Source organism: Nematostella vectensis, chromosome 12 (assembly GCF_932526225.1).
Source record: "Nematostella vectensis chromosome 12, jaNemVect1.1, whole genome shotgun sequence".
Lineage (NCBI taxonomy): Eukaryota > Metazoa > Cnidaria > Anthozoa > Actiniaria > Edwardsiidae > Nematostella > Nematostella vectensis.
Genome location: NC_064045.1, coordinates 15,123,846 through 15,148,702, shown reverse-complemented (window position 1 = coordinate 15,148,702; position 24,857 = coordinate 15,123,846). Strand labels below are relative to the sequence as shown.

At 39.4% G+C, this 24,857-nt stretch overlaps 1 protein-coding gene across 3 annotated transcripts in view; it reads left to right on the top strand.

Annotated features, from left to right (window-relative positions):
- The first annotated feature begins 1,001 nt into the window (after positions 1-1,001).
- LOC5506916 (intraflagellar transport protein 140 homolog) overlaps positions 1,002-24,857 on the top strand; it is a 32,105-nt gene continuing 8,249 nt past the window's right edge. Inside the window, exons 1-26 of one of the 3 annotated variants that reach the window (XM_048719930.1) lie at positions 1,002-1,092; positions 1,503-1,686; positions 3,591-3,812; positions 4,124-4,242; positions 4,725-4,816; positions 5,268-5,443; positions 6,740-6,828; positions 6,983-7,086; positions 7,233-7,384; positions 7,467-7,559; positions 7,697-7,807; positions 7,888-7,966; positions 8,148-8,239; positions 8,986-9,113; positions 9,334-9,451; positions 10,796-11,080; positions 11,658-11,745; positions 15,272-15,315; positions 15,421-15,644; positions 16,015-16,192; positions 19,617-19,700; positions 20,449-20,555; positions 20,805-20,900; positions 21,379-21,511; positions 21,614-21,685; positions 21,803-21,874. In XM_048719930.1, coding sequence (XP_048575887.1) covers positions 1,540-1,686; positions 3,591-3,812; positions 4,124-4,242; positions 4,725-4,816; positions 5,268-5,443; positions 6,740-6,828; positions 6,983-7,086; positions 7,233-7,384; positions 7,467-7,559; positions 7,697-7,807; positions 7,888-7,966; positions 8,148-8,239; positions 8,986-9,113; positions 9,334-9,451; positions 10,796-11,080; positions 11,658-11,745; positions 15,272-15,315; positions 15,421-15,644; positions 16,015-16,192; positions 19,617-19,700; positions 20,449-20,555; positions 20,805-20,900; positions 21,379-21,511; positions 21,614-21,685; positions 21,803-21,874 — 3,105 coding nt within the window. In that variant the 5' untranslated portion in view covers positions 1,002-1,092; positions 1,503-1,539. The other 2 variants (XM_048719929.1, XM_048719931.1) reach the window with 2 other exon arrangements.

The following is a 24,857-nucleotide window of genomic DNA, read 5'->3' as shown; positions in this document are numbered from 1 at the left end:
TTTGGATGAATCTGCATGAATTCCTGTCAATTCCAGTGATGTTTTTCTTTTCTTCCGTCTTTCGGATGATTTGATTTTATCCCGGTCAATTCGATTCCAGTTTCAGTCCAGTTTCCAGTCCAGGGGGGAGAGTGAGTTCTTTAATGAAAATCTGACCACCCCCGAAAAAACAATATTTTATACCTTTGCCAGTATTTTCAGACCACCACGGGACGTTTATTGTCGGATTTGACTAAATATCAGAGTGATCTAGCTTATGTTTTATAGTTTTGTCTACAAATAGCACGTCTATTGAGAACCGAAAGTGGACCTTCGGCCGCATGTGTGTGTGGGGGGGATGCGTTCGTACCCCTGCACCCCCCTGAGTACGGGCCTGAAGACCCAATTATACTATGGAAAAACCTTGAAAAAAATTTACGTAAAGCGTTCCTTCCTTGATTTTCTTTTTTCAGGCTGTTAATAATTTGTGGGTGTTGGTGTTGTTACATATGACATAGATTACTTGCGATTCCTGATTTAGCTAGTTTTAACCGTAACGGGAAACAAGAAACGATCATCGAATGCTGTCTCTGTTTATTATTTATTTCTACCCGGTGTTTTCCGCTGATTTGCGATGTTCAAACGCGACATGTTGACGCGATAGACAACACAGCCATAAACAGGACATGAAGACGTCGAGTGTGATGACTAGGAAGTATTACTTCCCCTTTCAGACCCGCAAGCTCAGAACGGAATTTTCTTCTTCTTTTTTTTTTCGCGGTTTGCTCGACATTTATTTATCTGGAATTTCGCCGTCAAGGGTTTCTTGCTTGCTGCTTTTTATTTCTGGATACTTGTTTTTCCGTTGTTATTTTTTTTTTTTTTTTTCGACACTGGCCCCATAAAACAGATAAAGACCCCATTCTATCGCTATCACTTATATAGCCTACGTGTAGCCGCTGACTCGCGAAATCCTCTCGTAGCTATAAAGAACTTGGGTGAACTGGTATCTAATGGTGCCTACCGCTGCCCGCTATAGAGTGGGCTCAGTATCATCCGGGTCTTCCAAGCGGATATTTTGAGAGAGAAATACAAGGAGACAGTTATATGGCGGTAAATATGCGCAGCTTTAGACCCCCAAACCTCACGATATCTCCACAAAATTATTAAAACCGATTCTTGGGACTCTAAACTGTTCGGAAATTTTATAACACACCGGAAAACCTTAGAAAATCGGATCAAGAGTTCGTACCCGTTTGCGTGGCAACGGCGGTAGCTGTGTTTACATGCGTGTGGAAACTGCGAGATCTTCTTCCTAAACATTGGAAATAATACAGGAATTAGATTGGAACATATCCTACACAAGCTTTAGCTTGGTTCTTCTTGAAGATCGACACCTGAATTGTGTCCATTCTTTCCTCCGTCAAGAAAGTCGTTAGTTCACCTGACGTGAAACTGACAAAGAAGGAGGAATTGTCAAATTAGTACGTCGGCGCTTAGATGCTCTCTTATTATAATCACAGGGCCAACAGGGGAGGAACAGAGCAAAATCATTGAGTTATGGCAGTGTATTTTGATCATAAGATCCAAGCGCCTCTGGTCGGCGTGCAAACTCTGCTAACATGGCACAGCAGCTACCCTTTGCTTGCTGTTGCTTCTAAGACTGAGCCTGGAGTGAACGGAGCTGTAAACTTGTACTTAGACGAGGTAAGACTAAAAAGCAAGCAGAGACAATTTACATGCTGCATTGTTAGGAAATATTTAAAAAAATACTATTGACAAGAATTTTGCTGTTTACACCCCCTAATAATGCCAAACTCTTCCCTTACAACCCAGGAAATAAATAGAAGTAGGTATTGATTGATTGGGTAAAACGGAAAAATTAACAGTTCTCTTCAACAGGTGAAAACTTTTTGTCCAAAATTGTTTATCCAGTTTACAACAAAATCTGTTAGTTATGTAAATTGTCTCGACCAGTTAATCTAGTTTTTAAGTGTACATACTTTTGTTGTTAATATATTTCCTGTTGTACAGTATTTAATGTGTCTACTCCAGACTCAAAACCAAAAACATAAATAAGTGTTGACGTCTTACATGCACCTATTTGAAATAAGGTTGCACTTGGAGAATCTGTGTCGTAAGCCCCAGTGCTTCATGGGTATCAAATAAATGAATAAAAAATAAGCATAAACAAACAAATCAACACAGGTTTAGAAAGCTTTAGCTTTCTTGTTAATCTACCTCTAAATATCACATGGTGACCAGAGGCCAGGATACAGCCCTATATACATTACCCATGAACCACTGTGGATTATGATACATTATTTGCAGATGCAACTCTTTATTGAAATAGGTGTTTGCTTGTCTGTGATGAAAAGGTGTTGATGTCTTACATACATGTATATGTGTGTAATCAAATAGGTTTTGGCTCTACATACATGTATGCATGTGTGTGATCAAAAAGGTTTTGTCTTTACATACAAGAATGCGTGCGTGTGATCAAAAAGATTTTGTCTTTATATACAAGAATGTGTGTGTGTGATAAAAAAGATTTTGTCTTTACATACATGTATGCATGTGTGTGATCAAATAGTTTTTGTCTTTACATACATGTATGCATGTGTGTGATCAAATAGGTTTTGTCTTTACATACATGTATGCATGTGTGTAATCAAATAGGTTTTATCTTTACATACATGTATGCATGTGTGTGATCAAACAGGTTTTGTCTTTACATACATGTATGCATGTGTGTAATCAAATAGGTTTTGTCTTTACATACATGTATGCATGTGTGTGATCAAAAAGGTTTTGTCTTTACATACATGTATGGGTGTGTGATCAAAAAGCACACTAGGATATTATATTCAATTCAAGAGATATCCAGGAAAAAGCTTTTCAAACAAAAATATTGCAAACAAAAATATTATGAAAAGACTGATATTAGATTACGTCCCTTTGTCAAACCTGAAAATTAGCTGGATTGTTTAATTGCAAGTGATTGCATATTACAATACCCTAACTTTTTTATTAGTGATAATTCAAATTTCACCTTATTTTGTTATCAATGTGTGAAGGTAAAATTCCTTTACTGGCTTTGACTTTTTTCTGTGTTTCTTATGTACTGCCTAATCTGTTTTATGATTGGTTGACTTTTGAAAAGGATGGCTGGAAGAGTAATAGTTTGGTGCATCAGGTTCTTACCTTCTTGTGCTCACTTGGGCAACATCTCTGAGATTGGAGGAAATAATGTTTTCTGTAGCTTTTCGGGGCCTCACCCCAAAAGGGCATATTGTCATGAGAAATCTATGAATTTTAAAGATCCCTTGTTTTGTTTTTCCTAAATTTTGCGTTGGAATGGGCGAAGGATTCAGTCAATTGTTTATCAAAGTTTGAAGCAGTGCAGGTGGGCAAGAGTCTAGGTTTCATTCAATTTCCAGACAGCACATTTGTTGGAATCTTTTGCCCTTAATTAGTTTTACTTAAAATTCTGAATTAAGTGAGGATTTCCAGCATAATATTATCTATGTGTCTCAAATGATTATCCCATGCTGTAGGTGTAGATTGCACTGGCCTTACCCTTGTGTCTTGTGTCAATGTTTATGTTATAGGGTGAGCTAGTTGAGGACTCGTCAATTCAGCGTTCCTGTGAGGTAACTGCCATTAAATGGCATCCAAGCAGGAAGATCCTTGCAGTTGGGTGGCAGAGTGGCGACCTCTTGTTGTGGAATGATCATGACCATGAGCTCCACGAGGCCTTCTCCGCACATAAGGCTGCTATAAAGACAATTGAATGGAACTCATCAGGCAACAAGCTTGTCACAGGAGATGAGGTAAGACAATTGGATGGAACTCATCAGGCAACAAGCTTGTCACAGGAGATGAGGTAAGACGATTGGATGGAACTCATCAGGCAACAAGCTTGTCACAGGAGATGTGGTAAGACAATTAGATGAAACACATCAGGCAACAACAGTTTTGTGATCAGTTATAAGATCAGTCGGATGGCAGAGTAACACAATATAAAAAGTTAGTTTTTTCTTACATCCAAATGTTTATGTCTACCATTCTTAAATGGTTGGTACAATACTGTTCATATAATTCAGAAATGTTGTTAAGCTAATTTTATGTTATACTTTTTCAGGATGGGACTGTAGTGGGATGGAAGGCTGACCAAAAAGGCAGATTACAGCAGAATCCCTTGTTTCAACATGACTTGCAGTCTGCCATCACAGTCTGCATCTATAAGTCATCCACTGCAGGGTAAGCTCATGTGGAGAAGTAGGAACTAATTAATTCACCTGTCAATGCCAGTGCACTATGGTGGGGTGGGGTGGGGGGCTGAGTATTCAGCGTAGAACTCTCAAAAATTCAATCTCAGGACGTCTTGGTCAAATCCACTATATGGCGATTTTACAGGATGAGGACAGGGTACGAACCTCATGCTTTTCCATGATTACGGAGAGTGAAATGTGACGATTGCTGTTCTGCTGATGAAGTCATAATGACCACAGATTACATGTTATATAATTATATAAAAAATATTGAAAATATTTTGTTAACAAAGGAAAAGAAAAGTCGGTTCAGTTATCAGAATGTGCTATGACATACAATATTTGCTTGACCAAGGGTGGTGAATTTTGTCTCACAAAGATTGACCATATTTCTTGTTCCAGGTGGTGGGATTTTGGACCTTATTTTCTCAAAAAATGTCAATCCCATAATTCCATGTTTTTTTACCACAGGTCTGACAAGGAGTATTCTTGGCAGAAAAATAAAGTCATGGCAATACTTCAACCCCCAGCTGAAAATAACTTCTACCTTGGAACAACAGATGGTAAGATTCCAAAGATATCAAGTGTGCATGAAGGTTTCATTGAGGAACCAGAGTAAGGTTAGCTTGGGGTTTTACCTTACTGTATACACCTGCCAAAGTTATAAACCTAGCTTTCTCCATTTGGTACAACTAGAAAAAGCTACAGACAACCTGTCAAATAACCAGGACTACCTATTTTTCACATACTGTTCAGTGCTTTAAGATACAACACCCATACAGGCCAGTCTATTTTGCTCAGATAAAGGGCTAATGCTAAAAACGCCAGTGAAACTACATCTTTGCACACTAAGGTGTTAAACCTACCCTTTCAACCTTGTGTTGATTCATTTTCTCTTTATTTGGGACTGTTTTATTGCCGTTAGTCTTAGCAAATACAATAATCAGAGTCTAGTGATAAAGTGTAACTGGCAGACGATATTATTATGTCCTCATCAGCTTTATTTTGGCACAGGTAATGTGTATCATATTGATGATAGAGGCAAGTGCTTCCAAAGGTTTACAGTGGAAGGTCCAGTCAAGACTCTTCTTTATGCAGAGGGTAGAGACATGCTTGTAGCTGTCACTGATGGATTGATGCTATCACAGCACACCATAGCTAAAGACGGAAGCACTACTGAAACCATTAAGGTGAATATTGCTTGTCTTCTCTACTCTGGAACAACATTATCACCTTCCATGATAAGCACCTTCAATAAGCACCTTAAACTTTGAGTACCTTCCATAATAAGCACCTTCCATAATAAGCACCTTCCATGAAGAGCACTTTCCATGATGAGCACTTTCCATGATGAGCACCTTCCATTATGAGCACCTACCATGATAAGCACCTTCCATGATAAGCACCTTCTATGATGAGCACTTTCCATGATTAGCCCCTTCCACTATGAGCACCTACCATGATAAGCACCTTCCATGATAAGCACCTTCCATGATGAGCACTTTCCATGACGAGCACTTTCCACATTGAGCACCTACCATGATAAGCACCTTCCATGATAAGCACCTTCTATGATGAGCACTTTCAATGATTAGCCCCTTCCACTATGAGCACCTACCATGATAAGCACCCTCCATAATAAGCACCTTCTATGATGAGCACTTTCCATGATTAGCCCCTTCCACTATGAGCACCTACCATAATAAGCACCTTCCATGATAACACCTTCCATGATAAGCACCTTACACTTTGAGCACCTTCTATGATAAGCACCTTCCACTATGAGCACCTTCCACTATGAGCACCTTCCACTATGAGCACCTACAACGATAAGCACCTTCCATGATAAGAACCTTTCATGATAAGCACCTTTCATGATAAGCACCTTTCATGATAAGCACCTTTCATGATAAGCACCTTTCATGATAAGCACCTTCCATGATGAGCACCTTCCATGATTTGCACCTTCCATGATAAGCACCTTTCATGATAAGCACCTTTCATGATAAGCACCTTTCATGATAAGCACCTATCATGATAAACACCTTTCATGATAAGCACCTTTCATGATAAGCACCTTTCATGATAAGCACCTTTCATGATAAGCACCTTTCATGATAAGCACCTTTCATGATAAGCACCTTACATGATAAGCACCTTTCATGATAAGCACCTTCCGTGATAAGCACCTTCATGGTAAGCACCTTTCATGATAAGCACCTTCCATGATTATCACCTTCCATGATGAGCACCTTCCATGATGAGCACCTTCCATGATTTGTACCTTCCATGATAAGCACCTTCCATGATAGTCACCTCCCATGATAAGCACCTCGCTAGCTATAAATCTAGGGTCATCAAAAAAACATTTATCATTATTTTGCTTTTGTATTTTTCTAGACCCCTCACCCTGTCCCCATAGTATGGGGCTCTCAATAAAACTTATTTGATTTTGGTCTTAATTATTTATTGCTGATTAAATCAAGGTGAAGCTGAGTGGGCAAGCATCAAAAAGCCATTTGATATGGGCTGGTCGACAGCTTCTAGCAACAGCCACAGGAGAAAATATTGTCAGGTGAGGGCATGTTAGGGAGATAACTAGCCACAAACCCATGATTTTTTTGATAGGGGGGAAGTCATGAGTATCAATTGAAAATACCTTAAGGTCCTTCACTAAGAAATAACCTTTAGTAACATTTACCTTTTTTCTATTTATTTTGATATTGCAGAATGTGGAACTTGGAGCAGGATGATAACTATTTCTTGTCCCTCAAAGGCCAAGGCTTTGAGCCAGGAGAATGTATAAATTGTATATCATACAATAAATCAAAAGGTACAGCACTTATTGCTTTTTATGAATTCGCACTAATGAAATCATGCAGATTTTGATAAGAGATAGATATACATGCATCTTTTTATTTTATAAAACCAGTAGAATATAAACCCTGGACATTTCAGTATCGCAGCACTTTTTTACAGATCTTCTTGCTGGCTGTACCAGCAAGGGCAAGGTAGCTATGTGGAAGCATGCCTCCCCTAAAGGCAAAGGAAGAAAAGAGGAAGGTGAAGAAATGTGGGAATTACAGCCTCCTTCTATACTAGAGGGAGAGGCAGATCTCACACAAATAGAGGTAAAGTTTAATGATAGGCTTCATGATAGAGATTTACTAAGTGAGATCAAGGTATACTCAATGAATCATTGACTTGTTGCAGTGGGCTTCAAGTAAAAATATCCTGGCTGTCAATTGCATTGCGACGGTCATCATACTGAATGAGCAGGTCATGAAGGCACATTTTAATCAACAGGTATTATACCTTTTAGGTACAAGCATGTTATAAACATATTAAGTGTGGTCAGGCGCATTATAATCAACTGGAATTTGATATATACTCTATTCATGGCAGAATGCTGCATTTTTTTATATTGGTATTTTTGTATTAAGGTTGCTGCAGTGCAAGTTTCGCCAAGTCAGTTAACAATTGAGAACTTCAGCACTGCCTATCACCAAGATCTGAAGACAGATATTCACATCAAAGGAGTCTTTGTCACTAAGGTACAGTCAGATAAAGCAGTTTGTAATACTGTTCTTTGTTTCCCAGATGCCTATTTGACAGGTTGTTATTTCTGTTGCAGAGCCATACGACCATCTGGAATGGCAAGCGCGTAGTGACTTATGAAGTTTCACCTGACAAGGCTATGGTCAGGGCCGAAGGTAATCTCATTTGTACAAGCACAGATTTTATCGTTTTTAGTGCTGGCTGAATCATTCATATTTAAATTTTGATTACTGTGGTACAAACCATTTTTTCAGTTATAAAAGAATGACCATTTATGGTCCAGTGTTGAAAGACATAATTATAACTCAGAATGATATGTCCTGTGTATGTTTTTAGGTTCCTTTAGCTCAGATTCCCCTGTAGTGGTAGTCTATGAACAGAGTGTCTTCACAGCAGAACCCGGAAAAGTCCAAGCCAGGACCTTCCAGGTACAACCCATATCAAATATTGAAGTGGCTTATAGTGCTTGAGGAGAACCTCATATCAGTAGAATTTTGTACAGTAGGTAGAATCTCAGTGTTCTCTCATTTCAGTATACACTCATGTTATTATAGACTCATATCATAGTCTTACATCAGTATCAAATATAAGTATAGTTTTATATCAGTTTACCGCGATTTGAAATATTCTGCGAACTGCCATCAACAAATTCTAAATACTATAACTGCTTTCTGGTTTCCATAATTAAAACTAACAGAACTACATTCAAACTAAAAGAACTACATTCAAACTAACAGAACTACATTCAAACTAACAGAACTACATTCAAACTAACAGAAATACATTCAAACTAACAGAACTACATTCAAACTAACAGAGCTACATTCAAACTAACAGAGCTACATTCAAACTAACAGAACTACATTCAAACTAACAGAGCTACATTCAAACTAACAGAACTACATTCAAACTCACAGAACTACATTTAAACTAACAGAGCTACATTTGGTGCTTCTTGATTGGTCTGCGCTCTGCGGAGGGGTGGCGTGATTTGAAACCATTTTTGTACTGCAAGGGTTTTGAATAATGGAAGCCAGAAGACGATTTAGCAAAATTGCAGTAATCTCATCTCTTCAAGTTCAGGATATTCTACTATTTTTCCAAATCATTACTAGTACCTCTTGTACTATTGAATTGCAGCCAGGCTCATTTGCATTTTACATTACTTCGCCAGGGTACAGTGAAGCAAATCTTACCATTCTCAGAAGCAGAGGGAGACCCAGTATTGCTTGACTTATGTGGGAATTTCTTGGTTGCTGGCACCTCTCAGGGCTATGTCAAATGTTGGGACGTCTCTAGGAGGTGGGTTTGCTAAGAGAGGAAAGATTAATTAGGTTATGACAACAAAAGGAAGGTTTCTATTGAAGCACTAACCAAAAGTAATATTTGAGCTGCCAGCCAATAACCTTCTGCTATAAGTTTATCCTTGTTTTTTTTTTTTTTTTTAAGTTTATGTTTTTGAATCGGGGCAGGCATGATACAGTTATCTCAATCTTTTTTTTGTGTTTTCTTTATGTTTTAGAGAAGCAAAGCAGCACTGTACTCCAAAAAACCTGACGGAGGTGATAGCAAATCTTGGCCGACTGAAGTGTGTCAAGTGCAACAGCAGTGGGAGCAAGATCAGCATCATATGTGACCAGGTACAGTACAAACATGTGACCAGGTACAGTACAAACATGCGACCAGGTACAGTACAAAAATGCGACCAGGTACAGTACAAACATGCGACCAGGTACAGTACAAACATGTGACCAGGTACAGTACAAACATGTGACCAGGTACAGTACAAACATGCGACCAGGTACAGTACAAAAATGCGACCAGGTACAGTACAAACATGCGACCAGGTACAGTACAAACATGCGACCAGGTACAGTACAAACATGCGACCAGGTACAGTACAAACATGTGACCAGGTACAGTACAAACATGTGACCAGGTACAGTACAAACATGCGACCAGGTACAGTACAAACATGCGACCAGGTACAGTACAAACATGTGACCATGTACAGTACAAACATGTGACCAGGTACAGTACAAACATGTGACCAGGTACAGTACAAACATGTGACCAGGTACAGTACAAACATGTGACCAGGTACAGTACAAACATGTGACCAGGTACAGTACAAACATGTGACCAGGTACAGTACAAACATGTGACCAGGTACAGTACAAACATGTTACCAGGTACAGTACAAACATGTGACCAGGTACAGTACAAACATGTGGCCAGGTACAGTACAAACATGTGACCAAATACAGTACAAACATGTGACCAAATACAGTACAAACATGTGACCAGGTACAGAACAAACATGTGACCAGGTACAGAACAAACATGTGACCAAATACAGTACAAACATGTGACGAGGTACAGTACAAACATGTGACCAGGTACAGTACAAACATGTGACCAGGTACAGTACAAACATGTGACCAGGTACAGTACAAACATGTGACCAAATACAGTACAAACATGTGACCGAATACAGTACAAACATGTGACCAGGTACAGAACAAACATGTGACCAGGTACAGAACAAACATGTGACCAAATACAGTACAAACATGTGACGAGGTACAGTACAAACATGTGACCAGGTACAGTACAAACATGTGACCAGGTACAGTACAAACATGTGACCAGGTACAGTACAAACATGTGACCAGATACAGTACAAACATGTGACCAGATACAGTACAAACATGTAACCAAATACAGTACAAACATGTGACATGGTACTGTACAAACATTTGACCAGGTACAGTACAAACATGTGACCAGGTACAGTACAAACATGTGACCAAATACAGTACAAACATGTGACATGGTACTGTACAAACATGTGACCAGTCACAGAAAGTGATGAGGATGTTATGCAACCATACCCTAACCCTGACCTGGAAGTCCTGACTTATTCTTATTTTTTAGTATTATTTTGTGGGTCCCTTCATGTCTCATTTGTATTTTAATTCCAGGAAAACAACACGCCTGACAGCAGATTGTATGTGTGGGATTGTGAGTCTGATGCTCTACACACCTTTGACTTTGCCACTGGAGCAAACTCAGAGGCAGGAGATCCTGATAGCTCTGATCTTCGAGGCCAGCATGTTGCAGAGATTGCCGGGCGACGGCCCGTGGCACAGTACTGGGACCCAACTGAACCCAAATTGCTGGTCTGTGAGACTCTGAGGGGAGGGGACAGTAGCAAGACGCCCAAGAGGTCCATGAGCTTGTTATCAGACGACAAGGATTCTGCACAAGTGAGGCACACAATGCACAATACAAAAATATTACAAGGACTCCACACTAATGAGTCATAATATACACAATATAATATACACACAAAGATTACAAGGTCTCAACAAAAGTGAGTCACACAACACAGTACAATATACACACAAATATTCCACGTGAGTCACACAACGCAATACAATATACACTCAAATATTTCAAGGTCTCAACACAAGTGAGTCACACATCAGTACAATATACACGCAAATATTACATGTGAGCCACACAACACAATACAATATACACTCAAATATTTAAAGGACTCAACACAAGTGAGTCACACAACACACAGTACAATACACACACAAATATTACACGTGAGTCACTGAACACACAATACAATATACACACAAATGTTACAAGGTCTCAACACAAGTGAGTCACCCAACGCACAATACAATATGCACACAAATATTACATGTGAGTCACACAATACAATATACACTCAAATATTACAAGGTATCAACACAAGTGAGTCATATATATACACAGATAGTACAAGTACATTAGTCACGGATTGATATTTGTTGGTCTTTATCTTTTTAGGGGGAAGTCATGATAGTTTCTTTGTTCGCCACACCAGAACATGGCATACTATTACAGGACAACTTCCCTATTGATGCTTCTCACACAAGTAAGTAAAACGGGAAGAAGTTATAAAATAAGGATTAACTATGATTCTGAAATGTTCATATTCTAGTATAGTATGGTACAGTAGCTATGATTTAAATTGTTCATATTCTAGTGCGGTATGGTGCTATGATTTAAGTTGTTCATATTCTAGTGCGGTACGGTGTAGCTATGATTTTGAGATGTTCATATTCTAGTGCGGTACGGTAGCTATGATTTTGAGATGTTCGTATTCTAGTGCGGTACGGTAGCTATGATTTTGAGATGTTCATATTCGAGTGCGGTACGGTGTAGCTATGATTTTGAAATGTTCATATTCTACTATAGTACACTATCTATGATTTTGAGATGTTCGTATTCTAGTGCGGTACGGTAGCTATGATTTTGAGATGTTCATATTCTAGTGCGGTACGGTGTAGCTATGATTTTGAGATGTTCGTATTCTAGTGCGGTACGGTAGCTATGATTTTGAAATGTTCATATTCTAGTGCGGTACGGTAGCTATGATTTTGAAATGTTCGTATTCTAGTGCGGTACGGTAGCTATGATTTTGAAATGTTCGTATTCTAGTGCGGTACGGTAGCTATGATTTTGAAATGTTCATATTCTAGTGCGGTACGGTAGCTATGATTTTGAGATGTTCATATTCTAGTGCGATACGTTGTAGCTATGATTTTGAGATGTTCATATTCTAGTGCGGTACGGTGTAGCTATGATTTTGAGATGTTCATATTCTAGTGCGGTACGGTAGCTATGATTTTGAGATGTTCGTATTCTAGTGCGGTACGGTAGCTATGATTTTGAGATGTTCGTATTCTAGTGCGGTACGGTAGCTATGATTTTGAAATGTTCGTATTCTAGTGCGGTACGGTAGCTATAATTTTGAAATGTTCATATTCTAGTGCAGTATGGTAGCTATAATTTTGAAATGTTCATATTCTAGTGCGGTACGGTAGCTATGATTTTGAGATGTTCATATTCTAGTGCGGTATGGTGTAGCTATGATTTTGAGATGTTCATATTCTAGTGCGGTACGGTAGCTATGATTTTGAGATGTTCATATTCTAGTGCGGTACGGTAGCTATGATTTTGAGATGTTCGTATTCTAGTGCGGTACGGTGTAGCTATGATTTTGAGATGTTCATATTCTAGTGCGGTACGGTGTAGCTATGATTTTGAGATGTTCATATTCTAGTGCGGTACGGTAGCTATAATTTTGAAATGTTCGTATTCTAGTGCGGTACGGTGTAGCTATGATTTTGAGATGTTCATATTCTAGTGCGGTACGGTGTAGCTATGATTTTGAGATGTTCATATTCTAGTGCGGTATGGTGTAGCTATGATTTTGAGATGTTCATATTCTAGTGCGGTACGGTAGCTATGATTTTGAGATGTTCATATTCTAGTGCGGTACGGTAGCTATGATTTTGAGATGTTCGTATTCTAGTGCGGTACGGTGTTGCTATGATTTTGAGATGTTCATATTCTAGTGCGGTACGGTGTAGCTATGATTTTGAGATGTTCATATTCTAGTGCGGTACGGTAGCTATAATTTTGAAATGTTCATATTCTAGTGCGGTACTGTGTAGCTATGATTTTGAGATGTTCGTATTCTAGTGCGGTACGATGTAGCTATGATTTTGAAATGTTCGTATTATAGTGCGGTACGGTGTACTTATGATTTTGAGATGTTCATATTCTAGTGCGGTACGGTAGCTATGATTTTGAGATGTTCGTATTCTAGTGCCGTACGGTGTAGCTATGATTTTGAGATGTTCGTATTCTAGTGCGGTACGGTAGCTATGATTTTGAAATGTTCATATTCTAGTGCGGTACTGTGTAGCTATGATTTTGAGATGTTCGTATTCTAGTGCGGTACGATGTAGCTATGATTTTGAAATGTTCGTATTATAGTGCGGTACGGTGTACTTATGATTTTGAGATGTTCATATTCTAGTGCAGTACGGTAGCTATGATTTTGAGATGTTCGTATTCTAGTGCCGTACGGTGTAGCTATGATTTTGAGATGTTCGTATTCTAGTGCGGTACGGTAGCTATGATTTTGAGATGTTCGTATTATAGTGCGGTACGGTGTACTTATGATTTTGAGATGTTCATATTCTAGTGCGGTACGGTAGCTATGATTTTGAGATGTTCATATTCTAGTGCGGTACGGTAGCTATGATTTTGAGATGTTCGTATTATAGTGCGGTACGGTGTACTTATGATTTTGAGATGTTCATATTCTAGTGCGGTACGGTAGCTATGATTTTGAGATGTTCGTATTCTAGTGCGGTACGGTGTAGCTATGATTTTGAGATGTTCGTATTCTAGTGCGGTACGGTGTACTTATGATTTTGAGATGTTCATATTCTAGTGCGGTACGGTAGCTATGATTTTGAGATGTTCATATTCTAGTGCGGTACGGTAGCTATGATTTTGAGATGTTCGTATTATAGTGCGGTACGGTGTACTTATGATTTTGAGATGTTCATATTCTAGTGCGGTACGGTAGCTATGATTTTGAAATGTTCGTATTCTAGTGCGGTACGGTAGCTATGATTTTGAAATGTTCATATTCTAGTGCAGTACGGTAGCTATGATTTTGAGATGTTCATATTCTAGTGCGGTACGGTGTAGCTATGATTTTGAGATGTTCGTATTCTAGTGCGGTACGGTGCAGCTATGATTTTGAAATGTTCGTTTTCTAGTGCGGTACGGTGTACTTATGATTTTGAGATGTTCATATTCTAGTGCGGTACGGTGTAGCTATGATTTTGAGATGTTCGTATTCTAGTGCCGTACGGTAGCTATGATTTTGAGATGTTCGTATTCTAGTGCGGTACGGTGTACTTATGATTTTGAGATGTTCATATTCTAGTGCGGTACGGTAGCTATGATTTTGAGATGTTCATATTCTAGTGCGGTACGGTAGCTATGATTTTGAGATGTTCGTATTATAGTGCAGTACGGTAGCTATGATTTTGAGATGTTCATATTCTAGTGCGATACGGTGTAGCTATGATTTTGAGATGTTCGTATTCTAGTGCGGTACGGTGCAGCTATGATTTTGAAATGTTCGTTTTCTAGTGCGGTACGGTGTTGCTATGATTTTGAAATGTTCATATTCTAGTGCGGTACGGTGTAGCTATGATTGACTGGATTGCGCGGTACGGTGCAGCTATGATTTTGAGATGTTCGTTTTCTAGTGCGGTACGGTAGCTATGATTTTGAAATGTTCGTATTCTAGTGCGGTACGGTGTAGCTATGATTTTGAAATGTTCGTATTCTAGTGCGGTACGGTGTTGCTATGATTTTGAAATGTTCATATTCTAGTGCGGTACGGTGTAGCTATGATTGACTGGGTTGCGCGGTACGGTGTAACTATGATTGACTGGGTTGCGCGGTACGGTGTAGCTATGATTGACTGGATTGCGCGGTACAGTGTAGCTATGATTGACTGGATTGCGCGGTACGGTGTAGCTATGATTGACTGGATTGCGCCTAATCCTCAATTTTGTCTGTCCAAGGTCTGATGGGTGTAGAGGTCCCATTCTTCTACCTTATGAACAAGGTGAGAAAGTTTGTGGCCTTTCTTCCTATGTCGTTTAATTTTCTTTATTTGTATCCTTATTTTTATTTTATTTAAAAGAAAATACTCTCTGTGTTTTTATCCTAGGGTGGCACGGACACAAGTGAAAAGGCACCTCTGCCGGTCATGCATGGCGCAGTCTCTCCGCCTCCCCTGCCACACCGCCGTATGGTCACCAAGCACACCATGCGAGACTTCACAGGCCTAGAGAACGCCAATGACGAGGCGAAGAGAGCAATGATGGACTTCAGCTATCTGTCAGCTATCGGTAACATGGATGAGGCATTCAAGGCTATCAAGTTGATCAAGAGGTACCAGCAACTCGTTTATATTGTATCCGTTTATATTGTATCCGTTTATATTGTATCCGTTTATATTGTATCCGTTTATATTCGATCCGTTTATATTCGATCCGTTTATATTGGATCCGTTTATATTGGATCCGTTTATATTGTATCCGTTTATATTGTATCCGTTTATATTGTATCCGTTTATATTGGATCCGTTTATATTGGATCCGTTTATATTGGATCCGTTTATATTGGATCCGTTTATATTGTATATCGTATATATTGGATCCGTTTATATTAGACAAGCCGTATGTAAACAATCTAAAGCAAAACTTCAACCAAAAACAAAACACTTTGAAAGATAATAATTATATGTGTCTTGTCCCTTCAGCGAGTCAGTTTGGGAGAACATGGCACGCATGTGCGTCAAGACGAAGCGACTGGACGTAGCTACTGTGTGTCTGGGGAACATGCGCAATGCACGCGCGGCCAAAGCCCTGCGCGAGAGTGCAGATGAGCCGGAGCTTGACGCCCGAGTTGCTGTGCTTGCACTCCAGCTTGGCATGAAGGTGAAGCACATCTTTTGCTATAATAATAATAGTAATAGTAAAAGTAATAGTAATAGTAATAGTAATAGTAATAGTAATAGTAATAGTAATAGTAATAGTAATAGTAATAGTAATAATAATAGTAATAGTAATAGTAATAGTAATAGTAATAGTAATAGTAATAGTAATAGTAATAGTAATAGTAATAGTAATAATAATAATAATAATTTATTCACAGTGTATCTGTTGTAGTCGAAAATGAATGTTAGTCCAAAATAAAAATGGACTAGTCCAAAATGAAACCAAACCAGTCCAAAATAAAATTGGACTAGTCTAAAATAATATGGTTGAATATGTCAATGATTCTAAAAAGGGATTTTCCCTTTTTGGGGTCTCATTTAAAAAAATGGGGCTAGGTATTTTTCGGGGGTTTCTACTCGCTCATTTCCACTATCTCTCGTCCCTTTCCTCCTTTCTCCCATTCCTTTTCTTTTCACTCTCATTCCTTTCCTGCTTTGTCATTTTCCTCTATTCCTTACCTACCTATCTTACCTTTTTTTTCCAGTATGTGCCACCACTAGGATCTAACTCTCGATCTCTAGCTTGCCAGTCCGTTACCTTAACCACTCTGCCATCCAGACATTTCGATGGAAGACACGGTTTAGAAACTAATTTTATAACTGTGGCGCCTCTTGGGAAATGAACAACAATACAAAACTCCACGCAAGCGTAGTCACCAAAGCGTGTTTAGTTAGCAATGGCTGCTAGCGTCTGTGTCGATGCAGACGATTTCTACTCGAAATTAGAAGAATTAAAGGAAAAAGTAAGTCTAGCAAAAGCAACACAACATTATACATCTGTGACGAATTTTACGAGAAGGCCAAGCAATGGCTGAAATGTACGACGCCAGAAGAGAAGAAAGACATCGCACTGTCGGACAATGATAAGTTGAAAATCATTCGCAATAAGTGGAACGTTGACGAGGAAGGAAGAGTCATTGATGCCAAGGGAAAGTACGTTGTACATAAATCGACCATCCACGATGTCCTCTCGCAAGCTCACAAAGCAATTTGCCACCGAGGGAGGGATAAAACTGCCAAGTATCTCAGTGAGAATTATAGTAACCTACCTAAACAAATCATAACATTATTTACCTCCATATGCAAATTGCATCAAGAACAAGCCAGCCTCACCAACTATTGCAAGAAGCTGGTGACAAAACCTATTCAGGCAGATGGATTTTTGAGCCACCTGGAAATGGATTTAATTGATTTTAGTAAGATACCCTGCAATTGTGGACGGAGGCATTTATGGGCTCTTCATGTTGAAGATCATTTTTCCAAGTACTCATGGCTACTTCCATTGAAAAGGAAGGAAAGTCTTGAAGTCGCCCAAACCATCGAGCCCTTGTTTTGGCAGTTCGGATTTCCATGCAAATTGCACACAGACAGGGGAGGAGAGTTTAAAGGGAGTGTTGATGACTTCTGAGCAAAGTTCAACATACCACAAGCCCGGAGCGCTCCAAGAAACCCTTCTGCTCAGGGGACTTGTCGAGAGGGCAAACCGACTAGTAAAGGAGAATTTGTTGAGCCTCATTAAAGAGAAGGGATTAGCATCAAATGATTGGCGCAAAATTCTGAATGAGGCGGCCTACAAAAAAAATATCACTCTTCATCGAGCAATTGGCAAATCGCCCTACGAAGTTGTTTTTGGCATCTTCCCCCACAAAGAGAAGGCATTGACCCCAATGAGGGAAATAACCGGTATCCTAAGCACCGTTCAAGAAGAAGGAAACAACGATGATAAAGTCGAATCCGTGAGTAATACAGAAGAAGAGCTGGCCACTGTTGAGACAAAAGCCCAAAAACGAAAAAGAAAGAGCGACAGTCCCTGAAAGGGCAGCGACATCAAAAACAACTACCATGACAGTCAGCACCATAGAGAGCCATGATATAAATGTGGAAGAAGATGAAAGTGGAATCATCATTGAGACAAGAGCACAAAAGCGAAAACGTGAAAATGACCAAGTGTTCGAAAACCAGGCAGGTTATAATCGGAAAATGAAGGAAACACGACCAAGAAAGCTAAACTTTCAAGAAAATGATTATGTTTCTGTAAAGATCAATGTAGTCGATAAAGGTCCGCTACATCCAAACTCCCTTCTTGCTAAGATAATAGAGAAAGCAAATGACAATGCAAGAATTGTCACTAAATTTAGTGTGATTGATTCATTAATTTCCCTGAATAGATTGAACAAAATTGCCAAGCCCAACATAGTCTTTGACTATTCCACAGAGGTCTCCCTTATGAGAGCGTCAAAGATGGCGCACCTTCAATGACCCACATGACTGTAATGGCTGTATGAATGAGTAGAACGACAGTACCACTTATTATTAGATTCCTGTATTTACAACGATTAAAGCTGCTGTCATCAAATTGTGTTTGTTTTCGTCGCCTTTGTTAGTCGCTAGTTCTATTTTTTTTACTTGAAATAACCCTAACCCCACTACTTAAACTAACCCTAATCCTACTATTTAAACTAACCCTAACCCCACTACTTAAACTAACCCTAACCCTACTACTTAAACTAACCCTAGCCCCACTACTTAAACTAACCCTAACCCTACTACTTAAACTAACCCTAACCCCACTACTTAAACTAACCCTAACCCTACTACTTAAACTAACCCTAACCCCACTACTTAAACTAACCCTAACCCCACTACTTAAACTAACCCTAGCCCCACTACTTAAACTAACCCTAACCCCGCTACTTAAACTAACCCTAACCCCACTACTTAAAATAACCCTAACCCCACTACTTAAACTAACCCTAACCCTACTACTTAAACTTACCCTAACCCTACTACTTAAACTAACCCTAACCCTACTACTTAAACTAACCCTAACCCCACTACTTAAACTAACCCTAACCCTACTACTTAAACTAACCCTAACCCCACTACTTAAACTAACCCTAACCCCACTACTTAAACTAACCCTAACCCTACTACTTAAACTAACCCTAAACCTACTATTTAAACTAACCCTAACCCTACTACTTAAACTAACCCTAACCCTACTACTTAAACTAACCCTAGCCCCACTACTTAAACTAACCCTAACCCCGCTACTTAAACTAGCCCTAACCCCACTACTTAAACTAGTTAAAAACGAATATGGACTGGTTTGGTTTCATTTTTGACTAGTCCATTTTCATTTTGGACTGACATTCATTATTGACTGCAACATATCCACTAGGTGGCTCTTCATCTGCGAAGAAACTATCCTAAGCTAATTAAGTAACAATAGATATATACATCATAAATATATGAACTAAAAAGAAATTAACCTGACCTATATACAGTACGTGCTATCACGTCTCATTTGGATTACTGCAAGATCAAAGTACGCTCATCTTTTTATTCTTTTTTGTCTATATAAGGATGAGGCAGAAAAGCTCTACAAAAACAGTCAACGCTTTGACCTGCTGAACCAACTTTACCAAGCAAGCAACCAGTGGACCAAGGTACATAGAACCATAGAAAGAAAAAAACACTTCTGACTTGCACGGCTATTCATAGGCGCTCAAGAATCGTACGGTTATCATAAACTGTCTCTGTGCTTTAAAGCCTATTGGATGTACAGGAAGTTATAACTTCTTAAGAATCGTACGGTTATCGTAAACTGTTTCTGTACTTTAAAGCCTATTGGATGTACAGGTAGGTTTAACTTCTTAAGAATCGTACTGTTATCGTAAACTGTCTCTGTGCTTTAAAGCCTATTGGATGTACAGGAAGTTATAACTTCTTAAGAATCGTACGGTTATCATAAACCGTCTCTGTGTGCTTTAAAGCCTATTGGGTGTACAGGTAGGTTTAACTTCTTAAGAATCGTACGGTTATCATAAACTGTCTCTGTGTGCTTTAAAGCCTATTGGATGTACAGGTAGGTTTAACTTCTTAAGAATCGTACGGTTATCATAAACTGTCTCTGTGCTTTAAAGCCTATTGGATGTACAGGAAGTTATAACTTCTTAAGAATTGTACGGTTATCATAAACCGTTTCTGTGCTTTAAAGCCTATTGGTTGGGAGCTTCATGGGCTAAAGTACATAACCAACTCTTTACAGTGCTTTACAGGCAATGCTATATACAGGGTGATTACAGTGTGTGTCGTACAGGTTATTGTGAACCTTGCTGTGCTTTAGACTATTAGATGTACAGGCTGTCACATGTCTGTCTTACGGGCTGCAGTAACTGTCTCTATGCTTTGCAGGCTATTGAAGTTGCGGAGCTTCATGACCGCATCCACCTGCGGACGACATACTATAACTACGCCAAGCACCTTGAGTCCATGGGCAACATGTCTGCCGCTATCGTCAAGTAAGGCCCTTAGTAATGTGTTTGTTCTTAGATAAATTTTCCTTTGTACCCTATGTAATACAAAAAAGTACCTTTTCCCCTTATATAGCCTCCGGAGACAAGACTTACACCACCACACAAGGAAATTATAGCGAAAGAGATTGATTTCAAGATCCTGATCTTGTTTCCATCTCTGATTATAATTCAGAGTGTTTAATTATAGCCCTGCATTCTTTACTTGTTCTGTCTCAATGGTCAATTCTATTTCAGCTATGAGAAGTCCGACACACATCGCTTTGAAGTACCCCGGATGTTACTGGACGATCCTCATCAATTAGAGGCTTATATTCTCAAGACGAAAGACAAGTAAGCTTTGCACCACCATCTTGACTTGGCACCTCGTGACATCATGCCGTGACATCATGCCGTGACATCATGCCGTGACATCATGCCGTGAAATGTTGCCGTGACATCATGCCGTGACATCTCGTTGTGACGTCTTGTTGTGAGGTCTTGCCATGACATCTTGTCGTGACATCTTGTCGCAACGTCATATCGTGTCATCATGCCGTGTCATCATGCCGTGACATCTTGTTGTGAGGTCTTGTTGTGACGTCTTGTTATGACATAATGCCGTGACGTCTTGTTGTAACGTCTTGTTGTGACAGAATTCGTGACATCTTCGTTGCAACGTCATATTGTGACATCTTGCAGTGACATCTTGCTGTGATATCGTGTTGTGACATCTTGCCGTGACATCTTGGCATGACATCGTGTGGTGACATCTTGCCGTGACATCGTGTTGAGACGTCTTGACATCTAATGGTGATGATTACATTTTTAGGGAACTGCGTAAGTGGTGGGCCCAGTACATGGAGAGCACAAGTGAGATGGAGACTGCCTTGCAGTTCTACGAGGCCGCCCGGGATAACCTTTCCCTTGTCAGGGTCTATTGTTACTGTGGAAATCTCGAAAAGGTCATCATTGTACAGTAATTTCGTTTTATCTTTTCATATAACTGTAAAACCCTTACCTATGAAATACGATGATAACACTAACACTATTACTATCTTATCCAGGCCGCTGAAATCTGCAATGAGACTGGTGATAGAGCAGCATGTTATCATCTTGCTCGACAGTTTGAGAATCAGGTCAGTTGCCTTTTTATGATCATCCCTGTGATTTGTCTGTCCTCTTGTCTACGATGTTGCTGTTATTAACCACCAAAAGTCCTCTAGTCTAACTAAAAATTCCTGTCTGTGATGTAGGACAATGTAAAGGATGCGATCCACTTCTACACCAGAGCACACTGCTACAGCAATGCCATTCGCCTAGCTAAGGTAAGGCTATGTGCGAACAGTACAGCTATGTACGAACAGTACAGCTCCAGCTATGTGCGAACAGTACAGCTCCATTTATGTGCGAACAGTACAACTCCATTTATGTGCGAACAGTACAACTCCAGCTATGTGTGAACAGTACAACTCCATTTATGTGCGAACGGTACAGCTCCAGCTATGTGCGAACAGTACAACCCCATCTATGTGCGAACGGTACAGCTCCAGCTATGTGCGAACATTACAGCTCCAGCTATGTGCGAACGGTACAGCTCCAGCTATGTGCGAACAGTACAACTCTATTTATGTGCTAACAGTACAACTCCATTTATGTGCGAACAGTACAACTCCAATTGTGTGGAAACAGTGCAAAGCTATTTATGTGCGAACAGTACAACCTCATTTATGTGCGAACAGTACAACTTCATTTCTGTGCGAACAGTACAACTCCATTTATGCACGAACAGTACAACTCCATTTATGCGCGAACAGTACAACTCCATTTATGTGCGAACAGTACAACTCCATTTATGCGCGAACAGTACAACTCCATTTATGCGCGAACAGTACAACTTCATTTATGTGCAAACAGTACAACTCCATTTATGTGCGAACAGTACAACTCCATTTATGCGCGAACAGTACAACTCCATTTATGAGCGAACAGTACAACTCCATTTATGCGCGAACAGTACAACTCCATTTATGCGCGAACAGTACAACTCCATTTATGCGCGAACAGTACAACTCCATTTATGAGCGAACAGTACAACTCCATTTATGTGCGAACAGTACAAAGCTATTTATGTGCGAACAGTACAAAGCTATTTATGTGCGAACAGTACAACTCCATTTATGTGCGAACAGTACAACTCCATTTATGTGCGAACAGTACAAAGCTATTGATGTGCGAACAGTACAACTCCATTTATGTGCGAACAGTACAAAGCTATTGATGTGCGAACAGTACAAAGCTATTTATGTGCGAACAGTACAAAGCTTTTTATGTGCGAACAGTACAAAGCTATTTATGTGCGAACAGTACAAAGCTATTTATGTGCAAACAGTACAAAGCTATTTATGTGCGAACAGTACAAAGCTATTTATGTGCGAACAGTACAAAGCTATTTATGTGCAAACAGTACAAAGCTATTTATGTGCGAACAGTACAAAGCTATTTATGTGCGAACAGTACAACTCCATTTATGTGCGAACAGTACAACTCCATTTATTTGCGAACAGTACAAAGCTATTGATGTGCGAACAGTACAACTCCATTTATGTGCGAACAGTACAAAGCTATTGATGTGCGAACAGTACAAAGCTATTTATGTGCGAACAGTACAAAGCTTTTTATGTGCGAACAGTACAAAGCTATTTATGTGCGAACAGTACAAAGCTATTTATGCGCGAACAGTACAAAGCTATTTATGTGCGAACAGTACAAAGCTATTTATGTGCGAACAGTACAACTCCATTTATGTGCGAACAGTCCAACACCATTTATGTGCGAACAGTCCAACACCATTTATGTGCGAACAGTACAAAGCTATTTATGTGCGGACAGTACAACTCCATTTATGTGCGAACAGTACAAAGCTATTTATGTGCGAACAGTACAAAGCTATTTATGTGCGAACAGTACAACTCCATTTGTGTGCGAACAGTACAAAGCTATTTATGTGCGAACAGTACAAAGCTATTTATGTGCGAACAGTACAAAGCTATTTATGTGCGAACAGTACAAAGCTATTTATTTGCGAACAGTACAAAGCTATTTATGTGCGAACAGTACAAAGCTATTTATGTGCGAACAGTACAAAGCTATTTATGTGCGAACAGTACAACTCCATTTATGTGCGAACAGTACACGAACAGTACAACTCCATTTATGTGCGAACAGTACAACTCCATTTATGTGCGAACAGTACAACTCCATTTATGTGCAAACAGTACAAAGCTATTTATGTGCGAACAGTACAAAGCTTTTTATGTGCGAACAGTACAAAGCTATTTATGTGCGAACAGTACAAAGCTATTTATGCGCGAATAGTACAAAGCTATTTATGTGCGAACAGTACAACTCCATTTATGTGCGAACAGTCCAACTCCATTTATGTGCGAACAGTACGAAGCTATTTATGTGCGAAAAGTACAACTCCATTTATTTGCGAACAGTACAACTCCATTTATTTGCGAACAGTACAACTCCATTTATGTGCAAACAGTACAAAGCTATTTATGTGCGAACAGTACAAAGCTATTTATGTGCGAACAGTACAACTCCATTTATGTGCGAACAGTACAAAGCTATTTATGTGCGAACAGTACAACTCCATTTATTTGCGAACAGTACAACTCCATTTATGTGCAAACAGTACAAAGCTATTTATGTGCGAACAGTACAAAGCTATTTATGCGCGAACAGTACAACTCCATTTATGTGCGAACAGTACAAAGCTATTTATGTGCAAACAGTACAAAGCTATTGATGTGCGAACAGTACAACTCCATTTATGTGCGAACAGTACAACTCCATTTATGTGCGAACAGTACAAAGCTATTTATGTGCGAACAGTACAAAGCTATTTATGTGCGAACAGTACAAAGCTATTTATGTGCGAACAGTACAACTCCATTTATGTGCGAACAGTACAACTCCATTTATGTGCGAACAGTACAAAGCTATTTATGTGCGAACAGTACAACTCCATTTATGTGCGAACAGTACAAAGCTATTTATGTGCGAACAGTACAAAGCTATTTATGTCTGAACAGTACAAAGCTATTTATGTGCGAACAGTACAAAGCTATTTATGTGCGAACAGTACAACTCCATTTGTGTGCGAACAGTACGAAGCTATTTATGTGCGACCAGTACAAAGCTATTTATGTGCGAACAGTCCAACTCCAAACGTGTGCATTCAGCGGCTCTTACACAGGGTGACCTTTTGGAGCGCCCGCAAAGTATGCTGGATCTTCGAGC